The 26,492-nt window shown below is 34.1% G+C and overlaps 3 protein-coding genes across 3 annotated transcripts; 2 read left to right on the top strand and 1 right to left on the bottom strand.

The window, feature by feature from the left end:
- Window positions 1-80: 80 nt before the first annotated feature.
- On the bottom strand, window positions 81-5,341 carry LOC123882294 (differentially expressed in FDCP 6 homolog). The gene is made up of 10 exons (XM_045931125.1): window positions 5,027-5,341; window positions 4,830-4,937; window positions 4,470-4,531; window positions 4,101-4,184; window positions 3,946-3,977; window positions 3,750-3,831; window positions 2,605-2,833; window positions 1,643-1,870; window positions 1,222-1,514; window positions 81-687 (listed from the first exon to the last, which is right to left on the bottom strand). The coding sequence occupies exons 1-10, from the start codon at window positions 5,036-5,038 to the stop codon at window positions 339-341; spliced, it is 1,479 nt and encodes a 492-aa protein (XP_045787081.1). The 5' UTR covers window positions 5,039-5,341; the 3' UTR covers window positions 81-338.
- A 3,327-nt stretch (window positions 5,342-8,668) lies between these two features.
- LOC123882293 (anaphase-promoting complex subunit 5) lies at window positions 8,669-22,081 on the top strand. The gene is made up of 20 exons (XM_045931124.1): window positions 8,669-9,128; window positions 9,219-9,381; window positions 9,506-9,624; window positions 10,268-10,517; window positions 10,726-10,903; window positions 11,005-11,083; window positions 11,181-11,266; window positions 12,329-12,455; window positions 12,564-12,596; window positions 12,830-13,078; window positions 14,708-14,785; window positions 14,883-15,145; window positions 16,228-16,287; window positions 16,665-16,732; window positions 17,062-17,167; window positions 17,264-17,405; window positions 18,677-18,775; window positions 19,654-19,918; window positions 20,416-20,483; window positions 21,641-22,081. Exons 1-20 carry the CDS (start codon window positions 8,958-8,960, stop codon window positions 21,800-21,802), a joined length of 2,766 nt encoding a protein of 921 aa, XP_045787080.1. The 5' UTR covers window positions 8,669-8,957; the 3' UTR covers window positions 21,803-22,081.
- Window positions 22,082-23,005: 924 nt separating this feature from the next.
- Window positions 23,006-26,375, top strand: LOC123882291 (4-hydroxyphenylpyruvate dioxygenase). Its single transcript, XM_045931123.1, has 2 exons — window positions 23,006-24,569; window positions 25,923-26,375. Exons 1-2 carry the CDS (start codon window positions 23,269-23,271, stop codon window positions 26,092-26,094), a joined length of 1,473 nt encoding a protein of 490 aa, XP_045787079.1. The 5' UTR covers window positions 23,006-23,268; the 3' UTR covers window positions 26,095-26,375.
- The last annotated feature ends 117 nt before the right edge of the window (window positions 26,376-26,492 follow it).

Below are 26,492 nucleotides of genomic sequence, written 5' to 3'. Positions count from 1 at the left end.
CTTTTTTTTTTTTTGGTCAAGCGAAGAATCGATTCTACTCGAGAGCAACCAAGCATGTCAAAATCAATTCTACACCTCCATAATCAATTGTGTAGGCTCCAAAGATGGAACCAAACACAGGCTTAATTGTGTCTAACATGTTAAAGGTATCTTTGTTGTATTACATTTTTGTCAGAAAAAGGTACTCCCTTTCAGGGTAGATCATAACACAGTTTAATCAGGCAACTTGATAAAATGATAAATCAATTAAGTTTACACACTTAATCAACAAAATGGTATATAATTACACTCTCTAATATTGAAAAAATCTCTATCTTGTACATGTTTGGTTATTATCATCATGGCTGATGGAAAGTGTTTGATCCTTGTTCATGGTGATGATTGATACCTGGCTGGCTAACCACTGGAATATCCAAGCTGCTTCCATCAGTTTCTGGCGCTGCTACTTCTCTTACATCGGCTATCCTTGCCTCTGTAGCCTGAATGTCGCTCCATTCGTTGTCCCCAACTGGCTGAATGTTGTTTACCTGATCTGTTGCCATGTGAACTACATTCTCAGCAGGAATAGGGTTTGCTCGAGAAACACTTAGGCATGCTTTGTCCACATTCTCTTCTGTGGGATCAACATGTTTTGTATCTGAGCATGACTCGGTCTTTTCGACAACTTGAGTTGCATCAATGTGTTGCCTGTTAACAATTTAAAAAATATCTGCTTTGTCATAAGTTAAATATATAAATGTTTTTAATTTATGAAATTTAGTCGAAGTGTTAAAAGTTCCATTAACATAGAATGTCATTTAATTATCTTCTTTTTTTGTCGGAAATTTTAGAATATTTTACGCCATATGATCTGATGATACGAACCAACCCACTCATCACCAAGTTGAGTTGGTTCGGATTTGACAGAAAAATTACAGGGTTTTCACCTAACCCAAACCAATGAAATTTGATTCTGTCAAATAACGGGTTTGGTCAAAACCGGCTCGATCAAACTCGTGTACACCTCTAACTCCACATTCATAGCTGACATACGAATTCAATTCAACCAAAGCAAACTCTTAAAAGACAAACTAACCATCCAAAGTTTCCTTTCCATTCCCTGGTATTTGATATAATACTTCCATCTTGATGTTTGGATTAGGCGGGAAATGAAAAGGAAACTAGTCAACAAATATAATTACCGAAGTTTCACGCAAGGAGTAAAGAAAACAAGATGCTGACCTTTGAAGTTGTGCTTTTAGCATGTTAACATATGCAAGAAGTTCCTGCTTCTCTTTTGTTGCTGCCGCTTCTCTCTGTACAGCCTCTTTTATCCTAGCTTCAGCATTTGCCTCTGCAACCCTAACCTTCTCTTCCGCCCTTACTACAGTTGCTTCTAAGATCACATCATGCTCTCTAGCTTTTCCTAGTTCAGTACGCCACATATGTACCTCTTGAATAGTCGCATTCATCTGGTTGGTTAATTGCTCTTTTTCTTTGCTTAAGACCATAATTTTTTCTTCAGACTCCTTTAGCTACAAAAAATTAATTTAAACAAAATCATTGTTCAAATGATACACGCAATAATAGCTAAGGGTCAATCTATCCAAAACAGTTGATCAAGATTTGTTCAATTTTTTATCCGACAAAAGTTAAAGCATACCTTCTGTGCATACACCTCCTGCTGCTTCTCAAAAACTTTTCTCAAACGCTCAATTTCCGCACAAGCAATTCTCCGTTGCTCATCCATAGTATAAGCAGCAGATGCTGCTGCCTCGGCAGCTTCGGCAGTCTCGGTTAATTTATCCGCTATTTCTCTTATAGTTGAATCACGTGCCCGAAGGTCTCGAGCCAAATTCTGTAGCTCCTCATCCTTAACTCTTAGTGTTTCCTACAGAGTAAAACATCATTTTCAGAACCGAATCCAAAGCAACAAAGAACCGTAAAAGCCCAAGAAGACAATCTACATCCATGTAGAAAAATTTCTTGAAAAATAAAAAAAATTGTTTCCCTGTTCATATATGCCATTTCAATTTCTTTGAAACCTTTACTGCTATATTCAACCCCCTCTCCAAGCAAACAGTGATACAAAGGGTAGACCTCTACGAACTCTAATTCAGCAAGGGAAAATTCAACTGTTTACAAACAATGCCATAACAAGGAAATACCTAATTCTATTGTTCAATACATGACCTACAAAAAATCCTTATTATGATTCAACTACAGGATTCAACCATATTGTGTACCTTGCCATGGCCAGTATTCAATGAACTAATTCTTGAAAAACATTCCTCCTAACAGAAATACAGAATAAGGAATGATGAAAGTACAGACCACAAAGGTGGCAACTACTTACAGATTTAACGCATCAAGAAGCAACAATAAGAGTCCAACAAAACCAAACAAGGATAGCAAAAAATAGGAGAAGCCAGAGGGTGTAACTAACTAACTAAAGCCAGGCTTTTAGAAGAAATTTCATAATATGCAGATTAAGATTGAAGTTGGGGTATATCATCAAAGACTGAAGGGAAAATATAAGGAATTACGACCCTATGTCACCATCATGGGAGCTGAATTGTGCATTGGAGCAGAATGAAAGATAGAATAAAAAAAACTAGGGTGTACCTTCATGATAGTTAAATCGTCCATAGGACCATCAGTGGTCCTATTTGGCATCATTCCAAGAGCATTACGCAAAGAAATCTGCATTGCTGCTTCAATTTCTTTAGAACATTCCGAGGCTGTTGAGTTGGCTGCAGCGACAACAGTGGCAACAGTTCCTAATTTGGTAGAACCATTCCCACTTAAGGAATTCACAGCATCTTTGTGAGCTTTTAGAACCAACTGAGTGGCACTGGTGTGAGAGGAAAAATAAATCAGACCAGGAAATAATTATAAACTATGATACAAGAAAAATTGCAATATTTACAGTCCAGTAATCAACAAATCGATCCATTTTAGTGGAAAGCAAGAAAAAAACAAGATAATAGAATAAATAACAATAAGAGAACATAGAAAGTTAACATAAACTATGGTATTCTACAGGCTCGCTTTCCAATAAATATATAAAACATGTAGTTGAGAACACTTAGAAAATTATCGACAGAAGATACTACGGTAATGAATCTCCAATAATTCTAAATGGGGCATGGAACTAAAACTTTCAAAAACGAATTTTAGCAAGAGATTAGTGAATTAATGGTAAACCTATACACATAAAATAACAGTACTTTTACACTCAATTTGGAACAGCAGAAACAAACGGAAAAGTTGGACAAAGAAAGGAAAGCAAAGCACACAACTCGAAAACTCCTCTGTCGTTTGGCATTCTGTAACAGTGATCAAGCGTGGGAAAATGTTTGGTGACCCCCGCAAAAATACTTTCTCTCCGAGCAGGAGGAAAACAGCGAGCAAACTATTTATTTTTCTTTCTCCAATTTTGGACTGTCTTTTTGTTATATCTCCATTTCGGGAGGTATTTTTGTAATGTTATAGATATATGCTTCTGTCTTTCCTCTTGCCTTTTACGCAATCAAGTAATAGAAGAGAAAAGTTATAACTTTCTTTCCTTTTGTTTCCTATTCTACAAAACAACTAAGCAATCGTCTTATTTTCTACTTTTTTTTCTTTTTGAAACCCAACAGAGCTTAGACTCAATAATTTAGCTACACTCCTAATAATTTAGTACTTAGTACCATTTAATTTCTTATGTTGCACAACGTTGTGAGATTAGAAAAAAGGATAGGAAAGTCGAAGAATAGAAAACATACTGCAAAGTTGACACCCATGCTCTAGCTGCACCAGGAGTCTCCGCACAAAGGAAGTAATCCTTTTTCTGTGGTGTCCCAATATCTAAACAAGAAAGTTAAGAAGCGGCAAGAGTAATTTCCATACACACATTACCAATTAATGATTTGTAAGTACTAAAAGCGATAATAAAGTTATAAAAACGACAAAAAAGGATACAAATGCAGCACCCATCATACTTCGGTAGCCCGCTGCAATACAAGGAAATAAATTAATACCACTATCAAGTTAATATAAAACTATAACGTACACATTCGTTAATCATATTATAAACCAAGCAAAATAGGGTTATGTTAAAAAAACACCATCCTTACTTGAAATTCACGGGAGATACAGTAATGGTGCTATTCGCATCAAATACAATCGTTCCCTTAACAGTCGGCTCATTTCTTCTTAACCTAAAAATCAAAGAAAAATAACAACACATAGGATCAACAGCCAAAATGATACTACTTTCCCTACACACACAAACAATCAGAGAAAATAGGATATGCACCGACAATGTAAAATTATTTTACACTGTTATCCAATAGCAATCTTGTATTCCGCCAAATCATCCCACTACACCCCACTTTAATTGCATGACATGGCAAAATGCTTGATTTCTATTGGATATCAGTCTAAAATTTTACACTGTCAGTGCATATCCATTAAACTCAACTCGAACAATTATATACACCTACTTGTATTCCATTCTCCCAGTCGTCGGGTCCAAGATCACCCAACGTTCGTTCCATTTCCGCAGCTGACAACAAAAGAAAAAACACAATCTTTTCACATGAGCTAACTAACATTCAAAATGGGAAATTTTTCTAAGAAAATCAAAACAAGATTGGATATTCAAAAGATCACAAAACCCACAACACATTTGAATTATTACATGATCATAGCTCAATTTACACAATAAAAATTGAAACTTTAAAGTTAATAAGAAAAAGGGTAATCTTAGTAATGAAACAAAACAACATAGTATTGATCAACAAACTGAGAAACAAAACAAAAACCATCGAGATTAATTAATAAAAGGGAGATAAGTTAATTACAGTTTCGGATCTCTTAAGAAGTGGTCCTTGCAACAAGTTTCTACCAGAAGCGGAAGCTAGTTGGCGTTTGATCTTCTCTAAACTGTTCTCTGTGTTTTCTACAGCTCGCTGTATCATTGCAAATTCAGCTCAGTGTTAGCAATGTTTGAAGGTTCAATTCAACAAAGAAATAGAGAGAGAGAGAGAGAGAGAGATACCGGAGAAGCCATTAGCGTAGATCAACTCTTGTCGGAAACTTCTTCAAACCCAACAAAGGGTTTTTGTTTTTTGATGATGATGATGATACTTTTTTTTGTTTCTTCAGATTTGCTTTGTTCTGTTTTTTTAATATATGTCTGAGAATAAATATTTGAGACAAAAAATAATAATTTTAAAAGATTATATTATGAAATTAAATTATTTAATGGGAAAGGGGAAGACTGGTTGGTAATTTGGTGATGGTATGCTGACTAGTAGTTTGCACTTTAACTTGATTGTCTTTATTACTTATATTTTTGAATTAATTTATGTGTGCTAAAAAAATTGTTTTATATTCCATCATGGTATGAGATAATGTGAATAATTTTTTCTACACAATTGAGTGAGTCGAGATAATGTGAATAATTTTTTCTATATAATTGAGTGAGTCGTAATATTTGGTGAAAAAAATTATCGAATGTATACAGGAGAAGGAAATTTTACTTCCTCTTATTTTATTTTTTTATTTATAATTGAGTTGAGGATCGAACCCAGAACCTCTAGCATACTACTCAAATCTCTCACCACTAAAACAAATTTAATGACTTTTAAATTAGTTTATGGAAGATTCATATACCTTCGATTTGCCAACAAATGCACAATATTAGGAAATATTGATATTATGGCAAAGTTAAGTGTTTCGATCATCATATATAGTTGTTTGTGGGTTCATCTCCACCGCCATATGTTGTGTCAAAGTGGATATTCATTCAAAAAGTTTTCCATCAAGTAGTTGGAAGGAGAAGAAAGAAGGTAGAATGTTGTTATAAATACCAAGAGTTACATTGAGTTTTGTTCACCACAATGTATAGACATGTTTTGCACCGCCCATGTATAATAATGTAAGGACCATACAATCCACACATTTTATATGAAAAAGGGTTTAAACTCTGTTTCAATGAGATGTTGACCATAAGGTGGTTGACATAGTTATCATTATTTTATAATATCAAAGTATTATACGACGTTTTTGTGCAAATGGTGTGGGTTTTTATTTTTGTTAAAAAATAAAAAAGACACACACCATTTGCACAAATGGTGTGGGGTTTCATTGAATAAGTGTTTTGTGGATGCCTATTTCCATTTACAATTATATTTATAAAATGCTCTTAAAAAGCTATAATTAACACATACGAGAGGTAAGAGAAAAAGTAAAAAGATGTAATTTGACTTTAAAAATTGGTATTAATAAGACTTGTGACCTAATAGATTAAGGTTACGTGATAGCGTTTATGTTGAAAGACTTATTATTTAAAAAGGGTAAATTGAGTTCTTCATTAAATCAAGATAACACAATATATTATATACACAAGATCATAAGACCCGATTCATCTCACCTTCAATAAGAGACTATTTCTTTTGTTACAATAAAAAACTATTTTTTCCTACGACGATGAAAGACTTTTTTTTTTGGGTTTACATTGATAAGTGAGTACTGAACTCGCATTTTTTTCTTTGTGTGTTGATAATGTTAAATTTTAGGGTGAGGGGACGATGCCTCGGTCCAAGGTAGGGAAGACCCTAGGGCACAAAGAGTGCTTACAAAAGTATTTACATTTACCTCCCTCCAAAGACACTAACGGAACTCGAACCCGGATTCTTTCAAATTTAAAACCTGTCTTTTTATCACTAGATCAAGCATTTGGAGTTGGATCAACCTTGCATTCTATCTATTACAATATATAGAATCATAGATCTTTGAGGAGATGAAGCGTAAGAAACTTGAACTAATCTTTTTGCCCACGACACACATGCTATATGTTCATGTCATTCGTCAATGACAAAAGTCGTCGAACTTCTTACTTGAGTTGAGAAAAAAAGGGCTAGTCTTTTGCCCCAGTTAGCATTTTCCTAAACCATCTTGTCGCCTAGTCTTCAAGTTCTTCTACAATGTCAATCGTAACTTACTCCAATGCATTCTTTGATTTGAGAGGAGTGAAGCTGCTTAACCGAATAGGGCTTCGAAGTGACGAGGTCGCAAAGAGGTCTTCAGATACGGTTGACAAGGCGCCTGCGAACAATACTACCTACCTGTTCTCCCTTTAGACTTTGATTGAACCACCACCAAAGAATCCATACGCAGTTCTATTCTCATAATTCCTCTACTTCTAGCTAATTTTAAGCCTTCATAAGCACCCCACAATTCTGCAATATAAGCACTAGCATGCCCCACTTTTTGTGTTTGCAAAACCCACAATCCATTTGTCAGACTGATCACATATCACTCCACCACATCCAGCAACACCATTTTGCAGTGCATCATCATTGATACATATCCAGTTGTCTTATGGAGGGCACCACTTAACATCAATATTAACCTGAGATTTAGTCATAATATTGATGTTATTATTTTACAAATTTAATTTAATCTTCAAAGGCGGCATTCCGGAAGCATCGGCGTTGTTGAAAAAAATCAAGCTTACTTCTTGGGTGTAGTTTAGTAATTGTTTTGGTTATAAAGCTTGTAATGTAATCCTTTTTCTAGTTAGTGTTTAGATCTTGTGACATGTATACAAAACACTTGAATTTTGTGAGGGATTGAGTATCCCTTATACTCCCTTACGGCCCGTTTGGTGCGCAGGATAGGATAGTGATAGGATAGGATATAAAACAGGATAAGGATAGGATATGATATCAGCAGGATAACAGTTATCCTCAGTTATCCTATCTTGTGTTTGGCGCACACAGGATAACAAACATGATAACTATTATATCATGTTTTTAATACATACTTGCTCATAATAATATGATAAGATATATAAAATATTTAAATGACAAAATTACCCTTGTAAATCAATTGTTATTATTTTAAAATTATTTTGTAATACTTTGAATTTTTTAAATAAAAAATATAAATAAGTAATCAAATAAATTTATATAGTTTTAAAAAAAAAATATGAGAAAATAAAAAATTTTAATTTTTTATATGAATCATGATCAAATAAATAACTCAATGATATATACATGTTAGATAAGCTAAATAAATATATGATATATCTCATACGTAAATAATAAAAATACCATTGCAAAATAATTATATTTAATTTCTTATAAAATTTAAATTAATATCCATATTTTACGATTTTTTAATAATTATTTTACTTTAAAATATTGTAATTTTAGTATAATTTTGATTTTTTTATATTATGTAAATTACAAAATTACCCTTGTGAGAAAATCACATGTATATTTAAAAATTAATTATTTTATTATTAATTTACTATCAAATTATTTTATTATTTATATTTTATTAATTTTCATTTTTTTATTTTAAAATATATTTTATAGAATAAATCAGTAAAAAAAAAAAATATATCCTATCCTGCTGGTAACCCAGCTCAAATTCAGGATAAAAATTTTAACTAGAGAGACAGGATAGGATAAGCTACAGGATTAACTTATCATATCCTGTTGTGTCACCAAACACTGGACTGAAACAGGATATGATACAGTTATCCTATCCTGTCTCTTATCCTGTGCACCAAACGAGCCCTTATAGTATATATATATATATATATATATATATATTTCGTTTATAATAAAAAGACTAAAAAATTATTTTACAAATTTAAGAGACTAAATTAAGTGCCAAATACTAATTTTAATTATTCAAATTCATTTTTGTTTTCACACTTTGAATTTAAATCGGAGCCATGTAAATCATTTTCCCGGTTACTCACCCGTTTTCATTTCCGTTCCGAGAAACCAAAATCCAAAATCCAAAACCCTAACACCTTCATGCGCGGTTGCAGTAACAAAAACAGTGATCAATAATTTCAAAACCCACTCACTCACACAAACAAACACATCAACTAAGCATTTTCCTCTTTCTGTCATTTCATCAAACACATAGCACGCAAAACACAGAAAGATAGAGAAACTTGAGAATCAATGGCTGGTATGTTGAAACAATCAGGCGCATTCACAATAACACCACACAAAGTATCACTCTGTATACTCTTCAAGATCTACGCTCCTCCAGGTCAATTTTCAGTTCCTTTCCCTTTCGTTTCTGTTGCTCAACACAATCGTCTCGGTTTGTTCCTATTAGCTCTCACCAAGGTACCTTTTCCAAATCCTCAATTTCATCATTGATATTTATTCTACGCTATTCTGTGCTTGTGATGTGACTCTTGTGTGAATTTTTTGCAGTCCTGCGATGGTATTTTGGAGCCGAAATTGGATGAACTTATTCATCAATTGAGATTGATAAGTCAAGATTGGGAAGCATCTTGGCTTATTGATCAGTTGATTAGTAGATTATCGTGTCTATTATCACCTGAAGATTTGTTTAATTTTTTCACCGATATTCGAGGTTAGTTTATCAGTTATTTTATCACCATATTTTGATTAATTGGTTTTGCTTTCTATTTTAATGTAGAAGTTGTAATGTAGTTGGTTATTTTTGTGTTTATTGATATGAAAATGTCGCTGTTCAGGCATACTTGCAGGTCCTGAAACTTCACTTGAAGATGATCAGGTTATTTTGGACCCGAATAGTAATTTGGGGATATTTCTTCGCCGTTGTATACTTTCTTTCAATTTGCTACCGTTTGAGGTATGATGTTTTGCTACATTCCTTTTGTCATTTGAATGTTTATATGATCATTTTAAGAATTAGTGAAATGTGGGAGAAGGTGCAACACTAGGCTTAATAAGTGAATATCAGTCGACTTTTATTTGAGCATGTTAATATTAAGTCACATAACAATTTATGATTTTTTTTCTAAAACATTAACCATATACTATATCATAAAATTTTAATCCGCATACATTGTCAGTGAACATAATGTATAGTGTATACACTGGAAATCGATCATAGTTGTAAAATCTAATCCATACAAAAAATTGACTTTTATGGTAATCATTTCTAAAATGGCACATATTTGGTTGGCACGTGTTGACAGTGTCAAACTTTTTACATTAACCCTTTTAAGAATTAAACTTATTACTAAAAACTTTTTATTTTTTATTAATGCCCTCATGCTTCGAGCATCGGTTGAAGCAACCATGTGCTATTTTGTTGGGTAGATTTTTGTCTTGCCTCCATTAACCGCCATCCGCCATTAATAACATGTTCCCAATAAAGAAAATATTTTGTTTTCTCTCTCTCATATGCCCCAGTTTATGTTTATACATTTTACTTTTATTCTCGAGAGTGAAACTGTATCCTCCGTGTAACCATTAATTTGAATGTCCAGGGTGTATGCCATCTCTTAACAAACATAGGGATCTACTGTAAAGAGGAATTCTCAAGTTGTCCTCCATACGAAGAAACTGGTTTAGATGATTCTAGTAATAATCTTGAGACATATTCAGAATATGAGAATATGGACTTGGAGAACTTTTTCTATGAAAAGGTTTCAGAAGAAATTGAAGCAAGAAAGGAGGCCAGTGAAAGAGTCCCATTTCATCTTCATACACCCAATGCACTTCTGAGTTTAGTAGATGGTATAAGTATCTAATTCATTAGGATCCTTTTTTAGAGTTTCATGTAATTCTGAAAGCAGTAGGAAGTTATAAAAACCAGGAGTTTTTCAATTAACAAAGTCCCAGTTTTCTGCTCTGACTTTTATCCCCAAATTCACTTTTGGGTAATCTATTTATGCATTTGCTTTTGATCTCTGTGATTGACCCAATGTGCAACTCAAATGCACAGATATTGATGTACCTGCTGATTCAGCATCCAAACAGAGTGATAAAGTAAGAGTAGCTGGTCCTTATGAAGACCCTCAAAGTAGCATGGTACATGATAGTGATCCCAGCGGTGCAGTATTTTTGCGCACAAACTGGCAGATACAAGGTTACTTACAAGAACAAGCTGATAACATCGAAAAGTAAGCAACTCGAAGTCCTGAAACTTTTATGATTTTTTTAAACACACTTTTAACTGTATAGTCTTGTTTATATTATCTTTCAAATTTTATTCATTTTGCAGAAATAGTAATGCAATTTCTTTGAATGGGTTTGAAAATATTTTGCAACAGCTACAAAAGTTGGCACCTGAACTACATCGGGTAAGTTTAGGGGGTTATTCTTGGTAACATTCACGGGGCCTGTTTTTCTTTTCTATAGTTTCCTGAAGTTTGCTGCTCGAGTTTCACTTCTATGCAGGTTCACTTTTTGAGCTACTTGAATAGTCTTTCTCATAGTGATTATTTTGCTGCTCTGGAAAATCTTCATTGCTATTTTGATTACAGGTAATTGAACTGTTAGTTATTTATCTAATAACTATATTGCCTGTTTTATGTTACAAAAGCCGTTGTCATCCTTCAAGCATTCCACTTTCTTTTTCTTTTTCAACTTTTTTCTTCAATCTCTTGAACGTCAATTTTACATTATACTTTCCAGTTTACTTTTTTTTGCAAATTAATTGTAAATTCGTAGTATTAAACTTCCTCTGATGAATTTTCAGTCAGTCAGTATATTTTCCCAGACTTGCCTGATCATAGCTCACTGTTGATACTATGTCTATATGATTAATGATTCCTTGTAGTCTATTGTAAACTAATAAATATAAAGAAATGCCTTTAGTGAGTAAAGAGACAATACAAATAGACCATCTAAAACATTAGGTGTTGCCTAGGAAGTAAGTACCTTCTTTTAAAATTATATATATATATATATATATATATATATATATTTCTTTCTTGTCTTCCACACAATTACTTGGGCTGATCGACCTTATTAATACTTCCAATCCCAGTTTCATTGATATTGTTGATTGTCAAAATTTAGAATAACTACTGATGCAAATTTTAAGGTTTCCCTTTATATTCATTTTTTGTCTTTGTATTTTGCTGTGTATTATTTTAGGTCTTAATAGTTAATACCATGCTTCTTCTCATGCACACATACCAACTATTGAGCGGCTTAATAGTCAATAAAAAGTGCTAAGATCCCACATGACCAAAGCAATCCTAGTAAAAAGCATGGGAAATCCTCACCTGTTGAACAAACTCTGGGGTTGAATTAGGCCCAAATTCTAATACGGCATTTGAGCCTATCCTAAATCTTATATTGGACACCCCTAGATGTCTGATCCTTCAAACTTCACAGTTTAGATGTCCAGGTCTAGACATGAGTCGGGCACGTTAAGATCCCATATCAATTTGGTATACGGCCAAATTAGTCGTTATAAAGGCAGTCAGCAGTCTTCATCTATTGATCTAGCTTTCAAGGTTGAGTTAGGCCTAGATTATAATGACAATGACTAGAGTGTTACCATTTTGAACTGAACTTGTCTGTTTGTTGGACAAAAGTGCAGGGAAAGAAGGATTTGATTTTGTTCCTGCAGCAGGTGGTAATAGTGCTGGAAGATATGAAATTGCTTCATTATGTTTGGGGATGATGCATTTCCACTTTGGGCATCCAAAGCTGGCTTTAGAGGTGAATTCTTTGAAAATTTTGATTTTAGTGCATGCTCCATGTTTCTATCTTTCTTAGACCTCAAGACTTATATTGGTGAATTACTTATATTGTTTTGGTTATGTTTAGGTTTTGACTGAAGCAGTTCGTGTTTCTCAGCAGGTAATAACCAAAAAAAATAAAGTTTGTCTATTCATTAATATTGCCGACTTGTTTTCATCAAGTGGCACAATACTAAGGTGACAGCAAATGCTGCCTTACAGTATATGTGCTATATTACTACGGATACATGGAAAAATAAATATTAACAAGTGTTCCATTTAAACCCAAATTTGTCTTCCTCATACATTGGTTATATGTTGTGCTGTGAATACTGACACTTTTCATTTATGCAGCACAGTAATGATACCTGTCTTGCCTATACTTTAGCAGCTATCTCAAATTTGCTGTTTGAAAATGGCATCTCAAGTACTGCCGGGATACTAGGATCATCATATTCACCGTTTAATAGCATGGGTATTTCACTCTCTGTTCAGCAACAATTATTTGTTCTCTTGAGAGGTTCTTTGAAGAGAGCGGAAAACTTAAAGTTAAAACGGTTGTTGGCTTCCAATCATTTGGCAATGGCAAAATTTGAGTTGACGGTAAAGTGATTTTCTTACCAAATTAATCTTTTTCATTACACTCTCTGTACTTTTTCTATATGAAAGCGGTCATTTAGCATATTCTTCAAATTCATCCCCAATGATAATGTGAAATCATTGTTGTCTTGTCAGTATAAGAATGTTAGTATCTTAACATATTCAAAACCCTCAAGTATATTAGCTAGTTAGCATTAGAATATGAGATATGAAATTGCACAAATTATTGACAGAGCCAATCTTTGGATCTATGGGAAAGAGTTATTGAGGGTAGATTTAGATGAGATCTGCATATTAAATAATTGGTTTTATGCCAAGGAAGTCAACAGCGGAAGCTGTATATCTATTACAAGGTTTGATGTATCTATACAAAAGGAAACAAAAGGACACATACATGGTCTTCTTTGAGATTCGGAAAATGTTGGCTAGGATACTACAAACAGTTTTTTGTAAGGCTCTAGAGATGGGTTGACTTTCAGTCTATGTCTTAAGCTAAATTTACTATAACACATTTTGGCATGTTGTTCAAGATTTTCCTTTAGGGTATGACTTAACTGATTGGCTATCTAGGATTGTAGTTTGTTTAGAATTTGAGTGCTATCATGCATAAATTTCAATTTATAGCATTTTGCACTATACTAAGTAAGAAGGCCTTTGTTGTGATGAAAACAATTTATATCTTTTTATCCCTCAAAGAACCTCTAAATGTGCTACTTGATATATGTCTTAGGTAAGAAATCCTTATTGCTACCTTGTCTAAGTTTGGATCATTGCTTGCAAATTACCTGGTTTGAGAATGAACATTCCCAAATATGGGACGTAACGGATTTGTGCATTGTATGTAACAATGGTCCATATCTTACTTTGGTATTGGAGATCAACACTAGGTACATCCAAGAGGTAGTGCCTTAGTGTATGCATTTTACTCACAGAACTTAACGTATGTGTTCATAGTTGATGAAACTATAAAATTCTAAATTTCAGTTGTGGAGTGAAGGTTTGAAATCAAAGGCTTTTGATAAGTTGGAGCTAAAAAAAGTATATGAAATTATAGGGAATTAGTGTTGAATATGAAAATAAGGGATCATATCATACCTGAATTTGTACAGTTTAGGAATTCCTATCTGAATCCAAGGCTGCTATTCCTAATGAAGGAAGGAATAGAGTACGGTCTTGCCCACAAGAATCTAGTGATCAGTAGTTTTTTGTCTTCTTTCTTTGTTTTCATTGGCTGTTTTCACTTTTTAGTACAAAAAACTCATCTTTTTTCATTTTGATTTTGTTTTCAATGATTTCCAAATAGAATGATTTTTGTTTTCACTTTTAAGGTTGTTATTGTTTCTTATACAAAACTATGGAAACAGGAAACAAATTGAAAATAGTGCAATATTTTTGAAATTCAAAATTCAAAATTAGGAATTGAAAACAAAAATAGAAACGGAAACCAAATAGGAGGTATCTTCAAATATGACCCTAATTCTGATAAATTTTAAGATCTTATTACTAATAAGGTTGAATCCCTTGTGCATGTAGCTAATGGTATGTCATCATTATTTGTCTTATTTAAGTTGCTTCAAGATCTACCAGTGTGAACTGAATTAATTTTACATCATAGTAGTATCTTCTGTGCAGCATGTTCAAAGGCCCTTGTTATCATTTGGTCCAAAATCTTCCATGAAGCTCAGTACATGCCCGGTTAGCGTTTCCAAGGTAGTATAAATCTGTGATTATTCTTGGTTGGTGACTGTTTGAGAACTAGAGAATTAGATTAAGTTCTTAAGACTTTTTTTTCTTGTATATCTGGCAGGAACTCAGGTCGAGTTCTCAGCTAATTAGTGATTTTAGCTCTGAGAGTTCTGCAATGACAATTGATGGTGCTTTCAGTACAACTTGGCTCAGGGATTTACAAAAGCCAACGGGTTCTCTAATTTTCTGTCAGGATTCTGGATCTGGCAATAGTTCTAACGTTCCCCAGTTCTGTGCCCAACCAACCTCAATTCCTGGATCTGTGTTGCAAGTACTGGGTTCATCTTACATACTTCGTGCAACTGCATGGGAGTTATATGGCAGGTAAAATTGCTGCATGTGTTGTAGATATGGTTGATTATTTAAATTAACGTTTCACTAAAATATTATTATCTTTTTCTTGAAATTTCCTGTTAACAGAATATAATATAGTTGATTGATGTTTAAATAGATTTAACTATGAATTATTAGTAAAAGAAGAAAAATCCCGCTTTAGCATGATGGTATTGCTTTTCTACAAAGTTTTTGTCACCAACAAGTAACAACTCCTTCCCTTTGCAAGGTAGATTATATAGCTCTAGTCCGATTAGCAGCATCCTGCATGGTCACACCAATTGTTGGGTAATAGCAAAAAAGATTAGCACCAAATCATAATGATTTAATCAAAGAATGTAAATCAGTCTCTAATAGAAGGACCAAAACTCTGCAATAAATTTGTATAGAGAAAAAAAATAATATATTGTGAAAAATGATATCATAGAGAGTGAGAAAGAGATTAATAAACTCCAATTGGTTTTATGCCAACATTTATTTAAGAACGAGAACCAGAGTGTGAATGAATGCAAAAGGTGGACAATAGTCCTTCCTTTCAAACTTCGGAGTTAAACCAACAAAGTAAATTAAATATCCTCTTTATTAAAGCATAAAATACTTTGATAGGAAGAGAGAGGTTCAGAATATGCACTGTGTACAGACAGATATCCATGTAATGTTATTTACCATAATTAAATAGCTTAGTAGGTGGTAAGGCCTTACTTATAAACATGCACGCAGAACCGAATTTCACAGAGTGTTTTCGATATTTGGATTTAATCTAGTGAATATGGTTTTAAAACTCGGCAAGATAAATTGCATCATAATGGGTGCAGAAGCAACCATTTTTACCAAAATTCATGAAGCCTTGATTTTATTGTACCAGACTTTTGGTTATAAACATAATTCAGCAAAATACTTGTTTTTACTCTTTCAGTTTATACAAGTTTATTTTGTTTTGAGATCTTTTCATCATTCTGGGGTGATGAACGATATTTACTTGTATATGCATGTATAATGTTTTCCCCTTAATATTAATTTTGATTTTCATCATCTGATTTAGTTCTTTTTCTTTTTGTTGGAATTATCATTAGCACTCCCATGGCTCGCATAAATGCGCTAGTGCATGCAACTTGCTTTGCTGATGCTTCAAGGTAGCTACTAGCTGAATGTACTTCAGACTACAAAGATCATGTTTCGACTTGCTGTATTACTTTTGTTTATTAAAAAACAGCTGTTTAACAACCATTTTTTCCTCTAAAATGTGTTTATCTCAAAATGTTTTTTTTTAAAAAATAAATAAATAAACTCTATCGTATTTTCACTTTAGTCTCTGTATTACAAAGAAAGGTTTCTAGTCCTCGAATGGACTAAAACAAACTATTTTTTATTAAATGTTATGACTAAAAACGAAATAAAATTAAATAAGGACTAATTTAAAAAAATAAAATCATATTTTTGGGATTAAACATATATTTAAGCCTATTTTTATGCTTGCTTTAACTTTAACTTTAATTCTTGGTTACTCCAGCTCATCAGATGCAGCATTAGCATACATAAAGCTCATTCAACATTTAGCAGTCTTTAAAGGATACAAAGGTTAGATTGCTTGCATAAAATAGAATAGATTCATGCCCATTGTGTGTGTGTGTGTGTGTGTGTTCATTGAATGTTTCCAAAAAAATTTATTTTTACTTTGTTTTGTGCTTTTCTTAGTGGTTTGTAAATCAACGGAGTAATTGTTTTAAAATAACTTAATGATAATTATTTGTAATGCAAATTGCCTTTTGTTAATACGGAGTGGTTTTTTCTTTCTATTGTCGCAAATGTTGATAGAGGATTATTATAGTGTAAAAATCCAGTCAATTACACATCACAAGTTCCTTCTCTTGATCCTTATTGTTCTTTTGTTTTCATTCTGTGTTTAGAGGCTTTTTCCGCCCTTAAAATAGCAGAAGAGAAGTTTCTGTCTGTCTCAAAATCACAAATCTTGCTACTAAAGCTGCAGCTGCTTCATGAGCATGCTTTACACGGGTGAGTAGTCTAGGTCAACATTTGTGTTCAGATTTTTAAATTCTGTAATCAGCTGAGATTTCAGCATTGTTAATAACTTAGCTGGGAATTGTGTAGAGGCCGTTTAAAGCTGGCGCAGAAACTGTGTGATGAACTTGGTGTTTTGGCATCACCTGTTACTGGTGTAGATATGGAGATAAAGACAGAAGCAAGCCTTCGCCATGCCCGTACGTTGCTCGCAGCAAAGCAATTCCGAGAGGTTTTTTCCCACCCTTTCTGTTTGCAGTATGCACTCAATTATACAGAAAATCATGATATTCTTGAAAGTATAGTGCATATGCAATTGTTTCTGTCATAAGTAACTATAAAAACCTAGCATATGGTATCAGAGCCTATTGACCAGGTCACCCACCAATTATATCCGCACACCAAAGCCAATAGCGCTGTGTGCGAGGTGTATGGGAAAAACCAATGTTTTAAGAACCGGACCGGAGGTCGAACCGGTGTGACCTTCGGTTCATGGTTCGACTGATCAGACCGGTTTAACCGTTATTGAACCGGATATCTTAATTTTTATAACTAATTTAAAAATTTAGACATAACCTCAAAATACAAAATACAAAATTTCATAACAAATACTTAGAGATAAATTTAAAGTACATAAATCCATACCAAATACTTATACATAAATCCAAAATACATAATTCATACGAAATACCAAGACATAAATCCATAATCTAAATTCAAAGTTGAAATTCAAAGTCTATGCCATCAAATGATTTTTTAACCTTTCAATTTCAATCCATCGTGTTGTCAAAAAAAAAAAACCTTTCAATCCATCGTTTTTTTTTTATTAAAAAAATCAGTTTTTTTTTTTTTTTTTTAAGTGAGAGAAAAACCGGCCGGTTTTTCCGGTTCACCGGTTCACCGGTTTTCCCGGTTCACACCGGTTTTTGACCGGTTCCACTGACTAGCGGTTCTTGCTAGTCGTCCGGACCGCCGAGGGCACCGGTTCGTGGTCGAACCGGTCGGACCGGCCGGTCCGGTTCGGTTTTTAAAACATTGGGAAAAACCCAAGTCCCACATAGAATAAAGATACAGCCTGAATTGAGTTTCTAAAGAGTGGCACCCCTCACCTTGCTAGCTGATTTTGTAAGGACGAGTTAGGTCCAATATAAAACCTAATAGTAACTAGGGGTCATAATCTTCAAATATATTAAGTGGTGTCAGATGTCAGTGTTGTCAATTAATTGGGTTCGACCCTGATGCGATATTTTTATGCTCATGAATGACTAATACTATTGCTGCTGAATTAATGCCACCCCCGTTAAATACATGTGTCATTTGTGTATTGTCGATGCCGATATTGCTGGACCTTTATGTATTATAGTATTTGTGTGAGATCATAGCTTCTTAGCCTTGCAAGGAGAAAAACAGGAGTCGGGAGTGAAATCAATCAGTTTTAACTAGGCTAAATAGAGAACCGAAAAATTGTTTTATTTAATTTTTGTATAATGATTTTTTTTTCAGGCAGCTTCTGTGGCACACTCTCTCTTTTGCATGTGTTACAAATACAATCTGCAAGTTGAGAATGCCTCAGTTCTTCTTTTGCTTGCTGAGATTCACAAGGTATGTGATCACATTGGTCTGATACACTACGCAGAGATCAAACTATTTTATCTTGTTTGCTCTCTTTTTGGGTAACTTGCTATTTAATCAAAATTTTCTGATGGGTTACAATTTACTGTGGGGTGACATCCCCTCTCCATTTCATCACACAAAATGACAATTGTGTATCAAACAGTTATGATTACGTGTTAAACAAGCCTCCACAAGATGAGAAGGAAATAAGGCAGGAAGAATTGAAAGGAAAAAAAAAACAGAAAAAATTATATGAATGTTTAGTAAACAAAGACATATGTTGGTGATTTCTCTTTATGCTTGTAATAAGCAATCATTGGCATCGCTCTTTTATTTAAGGAAAAGTATTTGTCATGACGCATGACTGTGCATGTTTTTATTTCTAATTGATTTAACTGTAAGATGATTTCATTTCTTTTTAATGTATTACCTATTGGTGCACCTAAGTTAATTCTCTAAACTACCAGCTTTCATGGAAAAATAAAGCAGAAAAACATTATATGGAAATTCAGTAAACAAAGGCTTATGTTGATAATGTCTCTTTATGCTTGTAATAAGCACTCATTCTTTTATTCAAGGAAAAATGTTGGTATTGGCTTGGGACCTAGGAGTGTGCTCCTCTTGAGGTTTGAGGTTCGATTCTCTCTGGCGCCAATTTGGATGGGCTAATTTAGCTTCTTCAAAAAAAACAATACATGTTTTTTTTTTCTTCTTCTTTTTAATGCATTGTATATTGGACATTGGCACATGTTCCTAAATTTGTTCATGTATAACTGCCTGCTTTCATACCATTGAAATTTGTTCATGTATCCCTGATTTTTTTTTTTGACCGGATCCCTGATTTTTATTATATTTAATTTTATCAGAAATCTGGCAATGCGGTTTTGGGGATACCATATGCTCTAGCAAGCCTCTCATTCTGCATATCATTTAACTTAGATCTTCTAAAAGCTTCAGCTACTCTCACTTTAGCTGAACTATGGCTCTCTCTTGGATCAAGCCATGCAACACGGGCACTGAACCTCGTCCACGGAGCTTTTCCAATAATTCTTGGTCATGGAGGTTTGGAGCTCCGCTCACGGGCCTATATTGTTGAAGCAAAATGCTATCTGTCTGATACAAATTTCAATGGTATGTTGTCCAAGATTGTTGATGTTAGACTATTCTGACTATGATTTCATAAAAAATTAAAAATAAAAGACTATTCAGACTATGCTACCCATTATTGCACCCAAAAGAAAAAGACTGTGACTATTCATTCATTCAAGCTTAGTTTCTACATACATATTTCATATGTTGTTTTTGCAAGCATTTATCAAAAACTTAATTTATACTTCTGTAAGAGATTTTAACCAAGTAAGTGGAGAACTGTGTAAGAACTATTTAAAATGGTTTGTCAGATTGAAACTCTGATGTGAGGTAGTTTTGGCAAAGTTTGAAAACATTAAATCCTTGGGGGCAATCCGACCCATGACTAATTTAAAGAGGATGATTGAAAGCTTGCCGAAAAGAAATTGTGGGTTTTAAGTCATATAGTTTCCGGAGGGTGGATGCCCTCTTCTCTTCTTTCTCCCCAACATGTTGGCCTTAAACTAAATCTCCTTTTGTCATTTGATTTGTTATTTCAGTCTTTGAAGATTACAATCTTGTGATAGATTCATTAAGACAAGCTTCTGAAGAACTCCGACTTTTGGAGGTAAGCAGACTTTATGCATTTTTGTCTTTTGTGTGTAATTTTCCATCGTTAAGTGAAAAGGCAGCATCTCTGGCACCAAAAAAAAAAGGCAGCATCTCTGCTTCATGTCACTCAAAGCTTACTACTGAATTACTACCATACAAAGTACAGACACCTCTGGTTTTACATGTGTCTGACATGTATCACACACCCCATTTAAGTGTCCTATTAGAAACAAATATTTTTTTCAATCCCACAGATCTGACACCGATATTTTTTAATGATATATTTTGTGTGTTTTTTATAGTATGTAACTTGTTTTGGATATTTATATTATTTTGATTATTGTGTTTTAAACTTTTAATAATGTGAATAATCTCTTTTTGATCTTCTATAATGATATTCATATACTATAATATGATGTTCCTATATTATTTTTTTTGGGTCTTGCTAACATGTGCCCTAAGGGCATATATTAAGAGTCCAATAGGAGAAACATTTTCTTAAATTTTGTGTAATTAATTTATGATCAAATTTAAAAGGTGAATTAGATAGATGAATTATGATAAAACGTTTCATTTATCCAATTATAACCTATGTATCTATGCTGGTATCCTTCATTTTGGACAATAGTGTTTACTAGTCGTTGTCGTGTCCGGTGTGTGTTTTGTAGGTACTACTTATGTATATAGGGATAACTGTTGTAATTATGATAAATTAAAGTGAAAGTGAATTGTACATTATATTTGGGCATATAGACAATAGATAAACTCTTTTAAAAGTTGGGTTTATAAACCTCAGTGTGAGGTTATGCTATGTTGTGATGTGTAAAGTCGCAAATAAAATACCACTAAGAAAATTGATGTATTTGACACATTTTTTCTTGTTCCACATCTCATCTTAACAACTCTTTCTTCTCAACCTTCAAACCTCTATTGACTACATTTTCTTTATAATTTGGTTTTCTCAGCAAAACCGACAAATAGAAAGATAGTTATATTCTCAGTCAAATCTCCATAATTTCGAAGTCTTGAGCACTAATTGGTTATTGCTCCTTCACATGACAAACCTTTTTTTAAAAAAATGAATGTTGCTATCGTTCTTGCATGGTAAATACTGTGTTAATTGACTTCATTATTGTCAGTTCTTCATAAAGATACATTTTGAGTATTCTGCAGTTTCACGAATTGGCGGCTGAAGCCTTTTACCTGATGGCCATGGTCTATGACAAACTTGGGAAATTGGAGGAAAGGGAAGAAGCTGCAACTTCATTTCAGCAACATATATCGGCTCTCAACAATCCTCAAGATCATGATGATCCTCTTGTTAGTATATATTGAATTTGAATGTTCTGTTTACCCTATGTTCTGTAATTATCATTAGTTGTTTATAGCATTAGCCTTTTTTGTTTTTATTGAAGTGGATTGTAAAATTAGCCAAGATTCATGATGTCATAAACCCCTTAAATATTTTTTGTCCTCACCTTACGAGAGATAGCATTTGCATGCAGATACAATGATAGGTACAGACTATAATGCCGTAGTCATCCTGTGTACTAAACCTTCTGGAAATTATAAATTTGATGCTTAAAGTTGTTGTACACTTGTGTACTTGTATTTTGGCGTGAAGTATTGCACATGACGCTGATTTATCAAAGGGGTGTTTGTTTTCACATGGTTAAAGTAATTGAGTAACATTTGGCTCACTGATTACACCTTGGTTTTTCTGTGGTGATTGTATTTATAATCTTATCTTATAAGACCATTATCTATGGCCATACATATTCATTACAACTTTTGTTTAGTCAAAACAACATAACCACGTACTTAAAATATTTGATTAGTTAAACTATCTAATAATTTTACCTAAAAAATGAAGACAATATCATATAAACGTGTTTGTCAGATGCTGTCCACTCCAAATGAACGTGCAATTTGTTTTCATTTGAAATCATAGATATATCAATCACTATTTCGTTATGTTCAATGTTAGTTTAGTGTACGCTTCATCGGACGGGCGTATCTACACAATTTAATATATTTTACGGTAAAGTATACATATGCATGGGAATGGGTCGTCTCCTTTGGGAATTCGATTGGATTCCCTGCCGTGGATATTTCGGCTTTTTAAACTTGTTTTTAATTAATAACACAGTGTGATACAAGTAGTAGATATTTGGATCCCTTAATCATTTGGATTCAAGTTTAATATTCTATTGGTGTGAATGGAAAAATATTTATCGAGAGAAATTAACCTCTTAAATGAATTTTAGTTATCTCGAGAAAAAAATGAATGATAAAGATTGCAATGGAGAAAAACTTCATGGGAGACATCTTCCTATGTGCACTAATCAATTTGTGATACTTGATTGCAGTCAAGTATCCATTTTCAATCTAACAACCACAAACAAATATAAATATAGCAATTTCGTAAGTAAATGAAACTCTTAATTGCAGTCAAACCCAGTCCAAATGAGCTATGGTAATTAGATTGATAAGAATTTTTACTAATTAACAACTTTAAAATGGCCAATAAAATCGCTCATGTATTAGCAAATGTGGTCTCATCTTTAGCTCGTTTCTATATTTTCATTGATGTACTCTCTTATATTGATTCTATTATTGCTAATGAAATGTCATGAGTTTCTTTCTTTAAAAAAAAAAGGCCAAATTTCACACACTCACAGATAAAGAACAACAATTTGGGTATATTAATAATTTTTTCATAGCATTTTTTTCCTTGATCCTCATCCATCCACACAATCACCATATCTCCCACGCAACTCTACTCTCCTGTCCATCACTCCATGTACACACTAAACTCCAACCCACTATTCAACCCCGCCACACCTTCCTTCTCCTCCAATCATGTTCCTCCACGCGTCACCTTCCCTCCACATTATAAATATTGCGCCACCCACACCAACACTAACACCAAACTCTTCACAACAAAAATGGCCATTGAAACAGAAACCCAAACCCAAGCTCAAACCGGGTTTAAACTACTTGGCTTCAAAAACTTCGTTCGAGCCAACCCAAAATCAGACCGGTTCAAAGTAAAACGCTTCCACCACGTCGAATTTTGGTGCACCGATGCAACTAACACTGCACGCCGTTTCTCTTGGGGACTTGGAATGCCTATCGTCGCTAAATCAGACCTCTCCACCGGAAACCTAAAACACGCTTCTTATCTCCTCCGTTCCGGCGACCTCAATTTTCTCTTCTCCGCCGCATATTCCCCTTCCATTTCACTCTCTTCACCTTCCTCAACCGCCTCCATTCCTACCTTCGACGCTTCCACTTGCTTCGCTTTCTCCGCTTCCCACGGCCTCGCCGTTCGCGCCGTCGCAGTTGAAGTCGAAGACGCTGAACTCGCTTTCACTACAAGCGTAAACCACGGCGCTATCCCGGTGGCTCCTCCCGTTAACCTCGAAAATGGCGTAAAACTCGCTGAAGTTCGTCTCTATGGTGACGTCGTTTTACGTTATGTCAGTTACAACAACCCGAACGATAATCCGAACCAGAATCCGGACCCGAACCACCGGTTCCTCCCTGGTTTTGAATCTGTATCAGACGAATCATCTAACTCATCACTAGACTTTGGAATCCGAAGACTAGACCACGCCGTTGGAAACGTACCGGAACTTTCATCGGCGTTGAAATACTTAAAAGAATTCACTGGTTTTCACGAATTTGCTGAGTTTACAGCAGAAGACGTTGGAACGAGTGAGAGTGGTTTGAACTCAGTAGTGCTAGCAAACAATGAAGAAACGGTGTTGTTTCCGATGAACGAACCGGTTTATGGAACGAAGAGGAAGAGTCAGATAGAGACTTATTTGGAACACAATGAAGGTGCTGGATTACAGCATTTGGCATTGAAGTCAGAAGATATATTCAGAACATTGAGAGAGATGAGGAAGAGAAGTGGTATTGGTGGATTTGAGTTTATGCCTTCACCTCCACCGACTTATTATCGGAATTTGAAGAATCGCGTTGGTGATGTTTTGAGTGATGAACAGATTAAGGAGTGTGAGGAACTTGGGATTTTGGTTGATAGAGATGATCAGGGTACTCTGCTTCAGATTTTTACTAAACCTATTGGAGATAGGTATGATAATTTTTCATCAATAGTATATAGTTTTATGTCATTTTCTTATTGATTTGTTGATTTATTTATTGTTTACTTGATTTAATTATTACTTTATTAGCATAGATAGAAACTTAGACAATTAAGCAAGTTAGACTAGTATAGTAGTTTATTTGTTTGTTTTCGGATTTGGATCCTTTGCGGCGCTCTGGCTGAGCCGTTGGATCTTAGGATGCACTTGAATCCAACGGCTTTGTGGCAAATGGGTCGTGTAGTTGACGGCTTGCCGCAGCATACATTTTTTATAGTTGATTAACAAACCCTCATTTTTTCGATAGTTGATTTAATGTGTCTACATTTTCGATGACTTGAGCTATGAGGATGCTTGTCAATTAAGCAAGTAGTTAGGAGTTTGAATTCTGATTCTTGTGTGCGTAAAATGTCTCCTTTAGAGGAAGAATCCAATTAAGTGTCTTCAAATTCTTTGGATAGATTAGTTTCTATTTATGACAGGTTTTACTAAACCCCGTATGCAAATCATGGACCAAATAAGACTTTACACGTGATTTACGTTAACCGAGTTACCATGTTTATGGATTGTCTCATTATCATGTTCAAACTCCTATTTTGGTATTGACCTTCTGATTCTTAATGGAAAAGGTCCATTGACTATTTATGGAGTTCGGCTGAGAGATTCATTAAGTTTGATCAAAAGCTTATTTTTGCTAGGGATCGAATTCAGATACTACCCAAACGAATCTTGTGCATGATCAAACTCCTAGCTTTCTACTTCATTAGTAAATTGTAACCAACTAGCTAACCTTAACCTTAGCAACTGACCCCTGTTCTACCTAGCGACATTTGGACCTCAATGTATCAGCCTAAGCCTGTTTCATGTGACTTTGGTCGACTCAAAACTGGTTCATGATATAGTAACAATCAATCACCTTGCTCAGTTATATTCAAGGGCGGTATTGGTTAATATTGTTGACAATTGGATTCACATTTCGCTCCCGTACAAAAAGTAGTGTAAAATGTTTTCCCTGCATAATATTATATTAGAAGAATGACAGAATAGGTAGGTTTAGTTTAGTAATTAATTCTTAGAAGAATGACAGAATAGGTAGGTTTAGTTTAGTAATTTATTCACTCAGCATTTAGGGGTTTCATTAATTTGATGCTTTCGCGTGTATGATTAGTAAAAATGCTCCTTGACTTGACAAAGCCTTGTAGTTTTTACATATTTAGAATGTTTGTGTTCTTACCTTCTCATCCTATTTGTTTCTAATCCTCTTGCCTCGTAAAATGAGGCAAGATGATTAGTTAAATATTGTTGATGGTTGTTAATTGTCTTCTCTTGTGCAAAATGTGCAGACCAACCATATTTATAGAGATAATTCAGAGAGTTGGATGCATGCTGAAGGACGAGGAAGGGAAGGAGTACCAAAAGGGAGGATGTGGGGGCTTTGGAAAAGGAAACTTCTCAGAGCTTTTCAAATCCATTGAAGAATATGAGAAAACTTTGGAAACTAAAAGAGCTGCATAATACATGTTGTGATCTTGTGTAGTGCTTCTTCTTTTCCAATAAGTCATTTGGTTACTACTACACAATACTAATAATCTCCACTGATCTTCTCATGTTTTCTTTGATCAAATGGTGTCTGGGAGTTTGGATCTCTTGGAACAAGGTTGTTCTTAATGTAAATCTACACGTGTAAACGGACAAATAATAAATGTTTTAGATCTTGATATTTAGTTAGAAAACATACTTTAAAATTTAAACACAATAAACATTATCTCTAATTATATATATGAAGAATTGCTCCATTGTGCGTCACAATTTTAACATTTGGATTATCAATATCTCAGTATTACAGTGCATCCTCCACACTCAATCTTTAAGACTGAAAGATAGAATGTTGATGGTTTAACTCTTGTGAGATG

Source organism: Trifolium pratense, linkage group LG4 (assembly GCF_020283565.1).
Source record: "Trifolium pratense cultivar HEN17-A07 linkage group LG4, ARS_RC_1.1, whole genome shotgun sequence".
NCBI classification, from domain to species: Eukaryota; Viridiplantae; Streptophyta; class Magnoliopsida; order Fabales; family Fabaceae; genus Trifolium; species Trifolium pratense.
Note: the sequence above shows the minus strand (reverse complement) of the source record. Positions and strands in the feature narration are given on the sequence as shown.